Source organism: Mizuhopecten yessoensis, unplaced genomic scaffold (assembly GCF_002113885.1).
Source record: "Mizuhopecten yessoensis strain PY_sf001 unplaced genomic scaffold, ASM211388v2 scaffold10403, whole genome shotgun sequence".
NCBI lineage: Eukaryota > Metazoa > Mollusca > Bivalvia > Pectinida > Pectinidae > Mizuhopecten > Mizuhopecten yessoensis.
In genome coordinates, this window is record NW_018408529.1 from 289,165 (window position 1) to 302,824 (window position 13,660).

The 13,660-nt window shown below is 37.4% G+C and overlaps 1 protein-coding gene across 4 annotated transcripts; it reads left to right on the forward strand.

Moving 5' to 3' along the window:
* Positions 1-3,860: 3,860 nt before the first annotated feature.
* On the forward strand, positions 3,861-7,451 carry LOC110460462 (membrane progestin receptor beta-like). 4 transcript variants are annotated; one of them, XM_021513388.1, is made up of 3 exons: positions 3,861-4,196; positions 4,780-4,807; positions 6,311-7,451. In XM_021513388.1, exons 1-3 carry the CDS (start codon positions 4,152-4,154, stop codon positions 7,315-7,317), a joined length of 1,080 nt encoding a protein of 359 aa, XP_021369063.1. In that variant the 5' UTR covers positions 3,861-4,151; the 3' UTR covers positions 7,318-7,451. The 4 variants fall into 4 exon arrangements, with proteins under 4 accessions (XP_021369063.1, XP_021369064.1, XP_021369065.1 ...); XM_021513389.1 differs by lacking the exon at positions 4,780-4,807; XM_021513390.1 differs by lacking the exons at positions 3,861-4,196; positions 4,780-4,807 and adding an exon at positions 4,816-4,931.
* Positions 7,452-13,660: the final 6,209 nt, after the last annotated feature.

Here is a 13,660-nt window from a genome sequence, read left to right on the forward strand (position 1 = left end):
GTGTAAGCACGGACTTGGATAGCAATCCAATAATAATCTAATTACGTGGTGTAAGTCATTATTTCATTTTTTTCCGGAAAACAGCAATAATGTATTTCATTTTTTTTTCACCAGGGAAATATCAGGAGTTATCCATTCAGTAGATACAAAATGTCATATCTTTCACATTTGAATACATGTATATCACTTTTAGTACTATTGTCCAATCATAACCATCCTGTCTTCTATTCATAGTGTAAATTTTCAGTTCCAATTAAGTTCAATGGAAGCAACAGCAGAATAAGAGGTTTATGGTACATCTTTGCATCATAAATACACTATGGTATTTACATACATACACAAATTAAGTGATAAATGTTTTGATGCAGATTGTTTCACGTTCGTATGACTACTTTATCAAATGCTATTTTCACTGTTGATCGCAGCGCTAGTGAAATAGTCCGTCGTGAAAGAAATAATTTTAAAGCTTCTCCATTTCAGTGTGAATGAATACATGAAGCAGCTGATGACAAAGTTATGGAATCTGAATCGTATAATACAAGTTTGACAAGTTTTTTTTATTTATTTCACTCAGCCACACTTTTGTGTGGTACAAGAGGTCACATTTATACAGATACAACATCTAATTCTTTATAACTTATGATATAACAGGATTTACAGCATAATTAACATTTTCAATATTGTTTTTAGAAATCTACAAACTTTTTTTAAGGAGAACAGTGTTGCAAATTTTGAAACATTCCTTTCATTTTCACGGTCGTCGGATAATTATAGTAATACTTAGGTATATATTTTCGCCTCAGTTCCGTAAACTGACTTTTATTACAAATAAATAAATAAAGGAATTCGTCGCCAACATCGATGTTACAGAGAGAACATATTCTATTTTCCCTTGGGACACCTGTCCATCTTCCTGTTTCGATAGGGAATTTCAAATTTGATGTTCTGAATTTAGACATTATTTCCCTATCTTTTTTCCCAAGCCGTTTCAAATATTCTTCTAAGCCAAAATCTTTCTTAAAAATAGAATAGGTATTCCCTCTGGGCGATATTGTGACGTCATAATTCCATTTTTGAATAAATTGATCCTGTAACTTAGATTTAAGGGTATTTTTCAGTAGCGGCTTTCTTACAGTACATGTTTCTTGAAATATCCATACATAGTTCATTCCCGAGTAACCAAGTATTTCTTTAATATTTTGCAATCGTTTAAACTTAATGACGTTATTTTCGTGTAACTTATACATGATTTTGTAAATTTTGCCTGAGAGTTGTGTGTCTCCATTAAAAGAAATTTGATTCGACAATTTTTGCAAAAGTTCTTGCCCTTTGTTCATTTCAGTATTTGATTTTTGTCCGGCGATCTCCTCCTACATTTTTCAACGGATAATCATGATATGTCGTTGTGTTTTCTTGAAAAGAATTTTGATTCGACAATTTTTGCAAAAGTTCTTGCCCTATGTTCATTTCAGTATTTGATTTTTTGTCCGGAGATTTTCTCCGACATTTTTTATAGCATGTCAGTTAACCACTCTTAGAATGATGCAGATCTTATTTCAATGTAAGAAATTATAAAACACTATATGGCATTCGACGGGCGTATATTGTTCCGCCCCGCGGTACTCTTGTTAAATATAGGCTTTATTATACCTGTTGTCCAAGCATCTGGTACTATACGCCTGTACCAAGTACATGTACAATATTTAAAAGTTTGTGATACACAAAACTGTCTATACCGCATGCTTTGCTGTTTGCGAGTCGCACCAGTAATCTCATCTACGCTAATATCGCTATTTAATATATCATCATATTCATATAGGTTATTCTCTATTTCGAGATCATCATCATGTTCATTTATATCAACACAGGTATTCAGATTTTTTTCAATGTCGATATCAATACCTTGTCTTTTTTTGTTGTCACCTAGGTTATTGAGGATATTCCAGACAGCTTTACTATCAGTTCTTAGCTGTATTTCTTATTTCTTCTTGTTTTATTTTAAAGTTTTTGTTAAGCAGTTGTCGATATTCTTTGCTTGTTTTCTTTAACCGTTTCCAATTTCTAACAGGTTTGCATTCCTCAGTAAACCAGGGTTTGTTGACCTTAGGTTTGTACATACCCGAGCTGGGCTTATGTTTCTTCCTCTTAACCCCAAATACCGTTTGTGCCGAACATTTAAATATATCAGATATGCCATTACTAACTCTGTCTATTTCTGAGCGTTGTACATTTTCGCGGGGTAATTTCCGTAAAATGTCAAGTTATTCATTAATATTGGTCAGCCTTTCATAACCCGTTTCCTGAACGACATTTACAAACTCTCCTTTTTTCCCCCATATCAAATTTCCCCGATAGATTCTACTGATTCTTCTAACATTTTTTGTCACAATCGCTGATACATAGGCGTTTAATTCAAAACTGATTCTACTATATACGCATCTGAGAATAGCGGATCAAAATAGATTATTTCAAAATTTTTAATCATTGGAAAAACCTTTGATGAAATTATAAGATAATCAAAGACACTAACTCCTTTACATGTAGTTTCCCAAACATATAAATCTTTACCGAGTCTACCTTTTGCAACACACAAGTTATTGTGTTTACGCAACTGAATTAAACGACAACCAAAAGTATTCATGCTAGACGTATCCTTACTGTACCTTTCCAGAGATTTTCATAATCAATTATAAATTTATACAATTCATCATTTTCATTCAATTTTAGACAATCAATCAACTTTTCGTCAGCGATGACAAAGTTCTGTTTACATTGTGTTTAAGCGTTGAAATCCCCAACAACTAAGTAAAGCTACATTGAAATCATTTCGAGATTAACATATCATTTCATTTTCAATCTCATCAAAAGCTTCAGCTGTAGCATATCGAGAAACCTCGGGTGGAATATAAACGCACCCTAACAGCAAACTAGACTGAGATGAAACTCCACTTAATCTTGTATTTCTAAATACTAAAAATCGTTGTAAACATTCTTTGTAAATAATAATAATACCGCCTGATTTTCTAATGAAGTTTGCCCTTTGTTTTACCAGATAGTTATATCCTTCAGGCAAATTCTTTAATTAATTCAGTAAATACTGGTAAAAGTAATTTGAACTTAATAACACAAACAATTATATGAGAAAAACGAATTTCCCGCTTAATTTGACCTCCTAAATGCCCTGTGTCTAAAATAAACCGCAGGCCAACAGATCACTGCAACTGATACACAACGCGAGTAACCGGTATGTAATGCTATGGCAAGCAAACTTAACAATCAGGTGGCGCAAATAAATAGATATATATCTTTAAATAAATTACATATATCTTAGATTCCAATAAAAACTATTGTAAGTGTAATCACAACATATTTAATGGATTATGAAGCATTTTAAGAAATCAAATTAACAAATAAGTTGTGTTGTAAGTTGGTGAAAAAAACCGTTTTTAAATCATAGACTTTGATAGCATCTAATCTAATCTAATTCCGCGGATAAATTTACTTCTACCCTTTTCTCTCCCACAAAGCTTCACCCGATCACCTATCTGTACCTTTTTTAAAGTTTGAAAATTAACTAACTCTAGTTAGATAAACATGTTAATCAACCGACACTCTTTGTGTAAACTCTATATATTTACATACGTCTCTGATTAAGTTAATATTATTTTAACTATAATCATTCAACGATAAAATCCAGGGGGAAAGCTAGATAAATGCATTTGAGTAATCTTTACAAAATCGACCGGTAGCCAAGTGTATCTTGATACAGATTCATTGGACCAAGCTCTAGTAGAGCAACCGGCCGTCTACCGATCACGTTGTAAACGTTTTCATAACAATGACGTCACAGTTACTAGCCATGTCAACTGTATCTTTCAAATGTAGATACACTTGTAAGAGTGTCACCTTGCTTTATAGAACGCTTGTCAATGTGGGGGTACATAATGGGTAAATGTATGCACGTCAAGACATAATTACGACCCTTACTTGAAGTGTATACTATACATGTGTATACGTGTGTTTACGAGCCGGCTCATTTTTATTAGTTGTCACTACAACTCCAGTCGTGTAACGTCACATAGCTTCCGTTCGCCGAAACAACTAGCTGTGCGGTTTCGCTCTGTATCGGAATGACCTGAAATACTGAGGTGATGCTGACTCTCCACTGGATCCAAGGCGGGATGCGGCACCGCAAGGTATAGTACAACAGAAACACGCGTACATTTTGCATCACCCACTCCTAACATAACTCACCCTAACTAACTTACATTTGCTTCTAGGCAGTATGGGGTCAATGCTTCAGCTACTGAGGGTGGGGCTGGCGTTTTACATAGAAAAAAATAGATTTTAAGAGTCGAGTTACACAAGAAGTTGTACAATGTTATTTTTAGTGTGATGTGTGAAGAATGCGTGCCGGAATGTAACACACGTGTTTCGTCCTGGAATGTAGCACCGGTGTAGGTAGTGTTCACTAACGTTCTACTCCAATAGGTTTAAAGGTTGCTCAACCAAGTGTGTCCTATATATACAGGCAGCTTTAGAATTCAGTAGTCGTGACATCATGTCTACAAACATGAACATATCTGTATGACCTTATAATGAAGATGACCCGAACAGATTGACCAGTTTTACGCGTAGGGCCGGAGTGTGAGATCCAATGACCACGCCCACACTTTACTCTTGATACAAGTATGTAAAGCTATTATGCCTTGAGGATCCCAAAGTGATATGCGTACCGTGTTGTCGCGCGATGGTTGCCAGTTTATTTTATAATTCCAGGGATATCTCGATGGTGGACTACTGCTGTGTAAGTTACAACAATTTGATACTGTTGAAATGGTCAATATCGACCAGTTATACGCGTAGGGCCGAGTGTGTCAAATCCTATGACCACGCCCACACTTTCAAGCTTTACGTCACACTGGAAACAGGTATGTAGCTGTGAGGACCACAACGGGGTAGGCGTACCTTGTAGTCGCATGAATGTTGCCGGTAAAAAGTTCCAAGAGTATCTTAATGAAAGAATGTTGAAAATAGTTATTTTAAGTTGTAGGTCCGAAAATTTAAAGTTTTATTATTTACCTGTAATCAAATTATTTTTAACGAATATCTCCTTAACATTTTTCGAAGACAAAACTATTTCTTATAATTATAACTAATCAATAAAAAAACGTATATATCTGGACTACGAGAATGGTCGTGGAAGGTTAAGGATAGTTGAACGACATACGACTAGTTCAAGGATGCAAGTATTTGTCGTCTTGTGTGACTTGCCTACAATTCTATAAAGTTATGGTTAATTAGATTGTCTATCATGAAGACCTGCCGCTCGTTATATAAGGTTAGGATCATAATACGGAATATGAATGGTCACAAGCTGTATAGAACGTTTGATTTAAGAAAAAAACAGTAGTATGTCACTAAAAGAACAAGGTAAGGACTATTTAGGCTGCATATGATAAGTTGTAGAAAGCTGGCATTGGACGGACAATGAATTGACAATACAGTAAGATAGGGTTAGGCCTAGTTACAATTAAGGCCTCTAATATATAATATATAATGAACGACTATGACTAAAATACTTGTAGCGCTGTGTATTGTGTTTGTACGAGTGGTATACTAGTATCATTGGTCTCGTAAATGAGCCCAAGCGTAATCGGATTGTAACCTGCTTGCGAGTACTATATATGGCACGTGTATATGGTAACGTTCAAACTATATTATGCATCCTAGATCGATCAAATACACGCCTTGTTTTAACGCACATAGTTAGTATATAAAAGACGAACTTAAATTGGACTTAATTTATGAAGATGTGACACACGTGTGTGGCCCTAGCGAAGCGCCATTAGCGTGTGTGTTGTATGTGTGTTTATAGTACGAATAGTGTCGGAGTAGAATGTACATTATTAATGTGCATTGTATTTGTGCAGATCGCGATCAATATCACTATTCCCTCGTCTGATTACGAAACATACATTTGTAGCTTCCTTGTTCGCGGAAGGGCGTACAATGAGTTAAAAAGTTAGGGTTTCCAGCTTCATCTTCCGTCCAGACAGCCAAATGTAGCCTCGTCCAACAACGGGTCCACCAGTGTTGGGTCTAGAGGGTTTTGTTTGGATTCGAGTTGTGTCTGAATTTGGAGCTTTCTAGAGAAGTAGTACTGAGGTAGGCGATATAAAACCATGATCATGTAATGTTAACTTACCCAATGTGGCTCTCGCTGGTATAAAGTCAATGCTCCACGAAATAATTGGGAAAATACATGTTATGTTTCATTAGAACTATATAACGGAATTTTTTATTGCAGGGAAACAGTCAGACTCCGACAGTATGTTAGTATCTCTCGTCCCCACAACCTCAAGGAAGAGTGTTCCGGAAGTTTTCCACCTGTCACATGTGGAGACCGGATTCCGCACTCCTCACCAGCCATGGAGCTACTATGTCTACAGCTTCTTCCAAAAACACAACGAATGTCTGAACTGCTGGACACACCTACTGGGCATGTGCATGGCTCTGAACAGGGCCACAGAGTTTGCACAGAACCACAGCCTGCTCGGAGATCCCCACATGTGGCCCCTGACGGCTGGTCTGATCACGATGGTACTGATGTACCTGTGCAGTACGATCGCTCACTGCTTCTCCAACAGGTCAGAACTCGTGCACTACACAGCCTTTATGATTGACTATGCGGGTATCGGACTGTTCGGAGTCGGGAGTGTTATCCTTCACCACCATTACTGCCATGACGACGCCTGGGTGAACTCGTGGCTCCAGACCAACGCCGTGGTAGTGAGTGTGGTCATGGGTATGCTGGTGTGTCTGTGCTGTAGCGCGAGTAGCTTTCTATACGAGCCACCCTACCCTTTCGCGCGGACATTGTTGCAGATATCGGCCGTTGTGACCATCTACCTTTGGAACAGTGTGCCGATTGTGCTAAGGCTCTTCCAGTATCTCGGGGCAGGTCTGTGGCACTCCAGTCTGGATCACCACATACAACAGATGATCTGGTTCGCTGTGGCAGGATTCTTCTTCAGCTCTGACATTCCTCAACGCTTCTTTCCAGGGAAGTTTGACTTTCTCGGCCACAGTCATCAGATATTTCATCTTTGTATCATAATGGTTACAGAAAAACAGCTGGACGGCATCACCCATGAACTGGAACGGCTCGGCACAAAGTTCGCAACCATGGCCCTGCCCACTTTTTGGAACAGTATAGGAGCGGTTATACTAGCGATAATATTTAATGGTATAGTGGTTGTTTTTTGCCACATATATGTCAGGGATATGTTAGCAAAAGAGAAAAAGAAGGACTAACATAATTTATGGAAAAATGCCGTGATATTTTACATTTTTCGTTGTAATTGTGATATTATGCAATTTTTGTTACACATTCTCACTTGGTATATATTTATAGTTGATGTAATACGTTTGATAAAGATTTACTCATACCTAATTGTTGCTAGAGTTTTACTTCGACGCCTTTAGTTTACAACGTAATACATAATTCATGGCTGGCCATGAACGCCATCGTCTAGCCCGAGTTTCCTCCGGCCCTGACACTAGACTTAGACATTGTGACAGATAGATAGATGTCTGGTGTGGGGCCAGAGCGCACAACGGTATATGAAAACGTGGAATTATCCGACACCGTCTGGTCTTGTGATAGTCCTAAGTCATGTATATAACACAAACCTATTTTGCCACTTGCCCTGGATCAGGAAGCATGTAACTCCCCCTCTGTTATTGGGAGAGACAATCTGGTCATTTGAATCGGTATCAGTCCTTTGATTTGTGCTTTGTTTCAAACTCCGTTAGTGCTACCACAGGGACCTGATAATTCGTTACAACTATATTTGGATGTGATTGGCTGGTATCTTTACGAAAAGCGCAGCCATTTCTTCCTTAAAATAGCCAAGGTTATCACACATGTTTCGGCACGTGGCTGACGGTAATCTTATGAATATGAAACAAATAGCTCTGTGACTGAGAACAACTTTGAAACTCATGAAAAAATGTTGTGTGTTTTTGGAGAAAAAGGAGTTCAGGTCTGTGGAAGGAAAATACATGTGTACGTGCGTATCGGAGGAAAGGTGGTTTTTGATGGAAGACAGTTACGTTGTTTTGACATCGAGAGCTTTCCTCCTTTCTCGCACATATCTTTGGGGTAGGCGGTTTTTACCGAAAGTTGATCTAAACACCTAAAACATGTAGACTTACTCTGTATAGCTGTAACAAATTATCAGGTCCCTGTGAATACTTCCAAACAAATGTCAAGTTCAACGTCAAAAGACTGAATGTCTGTTGTGTTGCTTTCCTCCTTTACAGGAAACTTGATTCCAGCTACATCGAACAACCAATCTACATTATGATTTCATTTGAGATGCAACAAGACATTCGATTGGTCATACACGAAAAACTGCCCGCAAATATAAAGAAAACATATGTTAATCGCCTAAATGTACGTCTTACATACTTTACCTTGGAGTAAAGCTCTCCGAACTGGAGGTCAAAGCGAAAGATCAATAACCGAGGAGAAAACTGAAGGTTCTCACTAAATAGATAGCAAAGCTGAATTGATACTAAAGAGTCAATATAAAGGTCTGTATATGTATACTTCTCTTCGGAGATAAACCTCGCTCCAATTACAGTTCCTTCCAAGGTAAACGGACAAGAAGTTCCGAGTGACGGCTAAGGTCATATGAAGACGATAAGTGTCTAGCGTGACACCACCAAAGGAGAGAAATCAAAAGACGGAGAGTCAAACTGTTGTAACGAGGACAGCAGGTCAGTTTTTGATTTTCAAAGCGAAGGAGACGGGCACAGGGGGAAACCCCCGCAGGCGCCCCTTGTTAGTCGCCTCTGTCGATACGTTGTAGCATGCAGTGGGATAGACCATGTCGTCTGCACAGTTCTGGGTTGGCAATATTACAAAGTGAACCCCCCCCCCCCCCCCCCCCCCAACTTATAACGCTTTCACCACCGTAGACCGTAATGGACTCGTCCTTATAAATGCAGGGTAAAGTAACCTAGGGGTGAAAGGGTTAATCGATGAGGAAATTAAGACATTAGAGAACATTGCTTAAACAGTATTGATTCAGCACCTTGAATTGTCATGTTTGTTGTCAATGGATTCCGTCCTTCTGCATTCTTACACTACAGAAAACGGTTTCCATGATTATCGATTGTGATAAATAGAATGATCTTTGTACGGCATTTTAAAAAAGTTGGTCAAATATTGTTTGATTTATATTAATATTTGACAAAAATAAACTTCCTGATCTACACACATAAGAGAAAAACAAGCAAATTCGTGGAATGTATATCCCCCGCTTGCAGGACATATTGTAGGTAAACATTATTGAGGTTAGGTTTAAACATGTGAGTATCGTGCTGTTGAGACATAATGTACAGTTTGAAACTCGAAGGGAAAAAAAAAGTATACAGAAGTTATACTTTTTATTGAACATGTAGGTATTACGGTGTAAATTAATCGTTTAATCTATCAGAATTTACCAACCTCATTAATTATCCGTATATATGCACAAATGACATCGGTTGGCAAACTTAGCATGAGTCGGATGCGTGGAAAGACCGAGGAACACAAACATTGTTATCAAGTTTGAAGGAATTTGGCTAATATTTGCTAGAGCTATTAAGCGGAAACTGCAGATACTGACGTTTTTCGTTAATCAAGAGGCCATAACTCCGCCAAATGGAGTCCGATTAAAGTGATTGTCAAACTTGGTCGAGAACCCTGTTACTAAGTTTGAAGGCAATCGGATAATATTTGCGAGAGTTAATGAACAGAAACGGCAGATAATGAAAGTGGTCATCCAACTTGGCCGAGCCCTTAAGGCATTTAACCCTGTGACCAGTTTTGAAGAAAATCGGTTAACATTTGTTGCAGTTATTGCACGGAAACGAAGCGTGACAGACAGACAGACAGACGGACAAACCCAAATTAATATCCCCCGTTGCAGTGTGCGGGGGATAATAAAGACAGGTGTACCGATGTTCAGGATCACAGGGACCTGATAATTTGCTACAGCTATATATATGGACCTAAAATAAGGTGTTCATAGTAATTTTACAGGTTTTAGGGGTTTAGATCAACTTTCGGTATAAAACATGTAAAATTACTCTGAACACCTTAGTTTAGGTCCAAATGTATGTTTAACAAACTCTCAGGTCCCTGTGGTAGTGGTAGCTGTTTAAAAAAATGTCAATTCAAGGGACGCAACCGGTGCGGCACTAAACCTTACCAAAACACTGAAATAAGCAAACATTTTTTTTCTCCGGTAAGAAATGAAATTTAAGTTATAAATAGGCAGAATTGACCCTAATATTAGTTTGTTAGATTTTGAAACGTTATGTTACTCTAGTTGGAATACGAATATTTCACCAGATATAAATGTTTAATTGTAAAAACATTAGTTAGGCTTCTCCAGTGCCGCGCAAGACGTTTTGTTAAAGCTTTTGTTACAAAATGCACATATCCCAGCGAATTTTGAGCATTATTTATTTGTGATTCCAAATACATTCCAAATTCATTTTTCGGTTTGGTATTCAAATAACCAAAATAGTATGATTCCAATTGCATAAAGCCCACAGTGAATTCATACAAGAGAAAAGCCTAGCCAAAACTCGTAATATCATCAAAGATTTGATATAGTGGCGCACGGCAAAATCGTAAAAACGCAAAGAAAAATCAGATGTCCGAGAGCGGCAATAGTTTGCCGTAGCAAGGCCGCTGATTTTGTATTCCCTTTTTCATTATTTGCCGTTTTCATATTAAAATTGTGTAAGTACGTTAATAAAACATATATGTGTCTTGAAGTGAGTAGTTTTAACAAATTACGAATAAAAAAATATTTGTTCTGGTTTGTTTATTTTTTTTATTAAGGCTTATTTAGCTTGATTAAATTTTTGCTCTAGTGAGAAGGTATTGATTGTTACGTCATTGGTTTGTGAGAGTAACGTCATCAAATTTTGAGAAAACGACGTAATTTCCTCACACAAACCAATGACGTAACAATCAATACCCTGCTCACCAGAGAAGATAACTCTGCAATACGCAAAGACGGAATAGAGACGACAAATGTATATTATATTATGAAAGTGCAATAGAGGATGAATACCGTTTTATAACTAATTGTAATGGATACGCTAACAATTGTTCTAATTTCATCAAGCAATATTTAAGAAGACCAAATATGTTAAAATTTATTCAATTACAACCCAAAATAATTTCTGAAGATGTCTTTTCTGAACGTTTGTGATTGTGTAAGTACATCGCAGACCAACGCAAGAGAACAGGTAGTCCTGGCCTACGTGAGTTGTGAGTCGTAAGCTGTGTTATCACAGTAAATTAGAAAAGTCACCAGGCCTCACACAGCGAAGAATTCAAGTTGACATAGGGTAAATATTGCGCCCTTTTGAGACTTGAAGTTACAAAACGAAATGAAGATCAAATCTCTTCAACACGAAAAAGACGTATGTGGCATGAGCTTAGAAGTGTACCACGGTTTCAGGTAAAACTATCTCATGGAAGGAACTGAGCGCCTACAAAGTGTGTCAAAAAGATTTTACTTTTCAAGTCCAACTCGACTACGACAACGCTGCCGTGACATTTACAACACGAAAGGTGGATCTCATTTCCCGCTTATCTGACACCAGAACCAATATTAGATGCCACAACTGAAGTTCCTTACAAGCAAATGCCTGCCTGATGTTATAACCTACAAGTGATGTATTTACTAAAAGACAACCTGTGGTTCAAGTAAAACAATACTCTTCATTCACAACTCCAGCCTAATTTCATTCCCTTTTTCGAAATAAAAAACAAACATAAATATTTACCGAGAATTTTATTTCAGCCTCCGACCACTACACGTATCTCTGAAATTCCCATTACTTATCGCGTGTGTAGTGTTGATTTGTTTGTTTGTCATTTCCTGGTAGGTTTCATAGCGTATCTAGTCTACTAAACGTTTCTTTCTTTTGCTGTAGGTATATCCGTATCTAGCTACAACGAACCTGGACTCCATGGGAGTAAAATTTGGGAGTGTTAGATTATGTCCACAGGATGAAAGTTCTCCTCAACTTGTTGAAGATGCCCCCGTCCACACAGGTACCGATCATATACCCTGCGTAGAGTGTGGTCAGGATAAAGGAATAATCCTCTAGTGGGCACTCCGCTCATGATTTGGAGGTCTGTTAGAGAGGGGCATATCTGACCCTTGGCAAATCCCTAGAATGAAGTCCACTGGTTAAAGGTCTGAGAATCTTCATTGACCTTCTGCAAGACAGTGTGTTAAAAAGGTAGCTTGACCTTGGATTTCAGCATTACGATCTAAAGATGTAAAAATGCGCTTGTTTACTCGTAATTCAGGTAATTATTTGACGCTATTGGCTTATTGTTGCCATTTTGAATATAATAGAAACAATTACCTGTTACTCTAAATTTATGTCAAAATACAACTGAACAAAAATGGAACCTTATATTTCCTAGACCATGTTTATGTGTTTGATCTTATTTAAATTTATTTGAAAAAACGAGACAAAATTGAAACATACAATGTTTTATCTTAATTACTTAGCTACTGACACCTATATTATTACCAGACTTCTATCCTTTACATTGGTTTGTTTAATACTGGTACTTCTCCTCTTGTCTGTCTATCTTCCCGTCTGCCTGTCTGTCTTTCTGTCTTTCTTTCTGTCCATTTACCTGTCTTTATTTCCTCTATTTCTTTGTTTTCTTGTTTCTCTTATCTGATTTTCCATAAAATTATCTGATAACATTACAAAAAAAATATACCACTTACAAAAAGAGCAATATCAATTAGTATGAAAGTATGGGTGAAAGTGGAATTCATTATGTATAATGAAATGTATATGTTAATGTAATGTGATAAATACTTTTAAAAAAAGGCAAATAAAAAAACCCACAAAAAATGGAACATTGTTGGAAAATAACGCCAGCGCTGCGTTGTAAAAACGGGAGAACCGACGTCCATGAATTTAGCCACGATAACACGTTCAATCCAAATATCCTGGCACGATAAGACCTGTACGGGTAACACTACAAATATCACTCAGACTACCACACTACTGTCACGAAAACGATCCCGTTCAACGACTCAGCATTTAGCAAAGCTTTCATGAGTAGCTAAGACCTAAGACGTTGACGCTTGAGTTATTTCATGAATAGGGTGTCCCTTGGTAGGTATTCCACTCCCAAGCATTTGTACCACAAAACGTCGTTCTATTTCATAGTAAGTAAGGGGAGCTGGTAACAATTTTTAGCTGATATTTTTTTTAATATCTGTTGGCTGGAAATATGCATGCTTTATATATATTAATGCATCATAACGCTTGTTGCAAAAAAGTATTTAACTCTTTTGAATAAAAAAACTTTAACAGTAGAAAAAAGTCTTTATTTTGGTTAATCGCTATTGAAATTTTGTACTTACAAGTGCAAAAAATGACAAATACAAGCAAGCTGTTCTGGTGACATTTTGGCGGAATAGCCAGTCCTCTTTATAGCTGATCATACTGCACGTGGAGGGTCCGGATTTACATCACAAACCGGATTGAAGTCCTTCGTTAGAATCAACAGATTACGAAACGATCGTCAGTGTTTCTTATTCGGGCA

What these genes read in the sequence shown, in the direction of transcription:
- LOC110460462 (XM_021513388.1), top strand. Translation starts at nt 4,152, where the DNA reads ATGCTGACTCTCCACTGGATCCAAGGCGGGATGCGGCACCGCAAG. An exon ending in GCGGGATGCGGCACCGCAAG is followed by an intron (nt 4,197 to 4,779) that starts GTATAGTACAAC and finishes TTATAATTCCAG; the next exon opens with GGATATCTCGATGGTGGACT. An exon ending in CGATGGTGGACTACTGCTGT is followed by an intron (nt 4,808 to 6,310) that starts GTAAGTTACAAC and finishes TTTTTATTGCAG; the next exon opens with GGAAACAGTCAGACTCCGAC.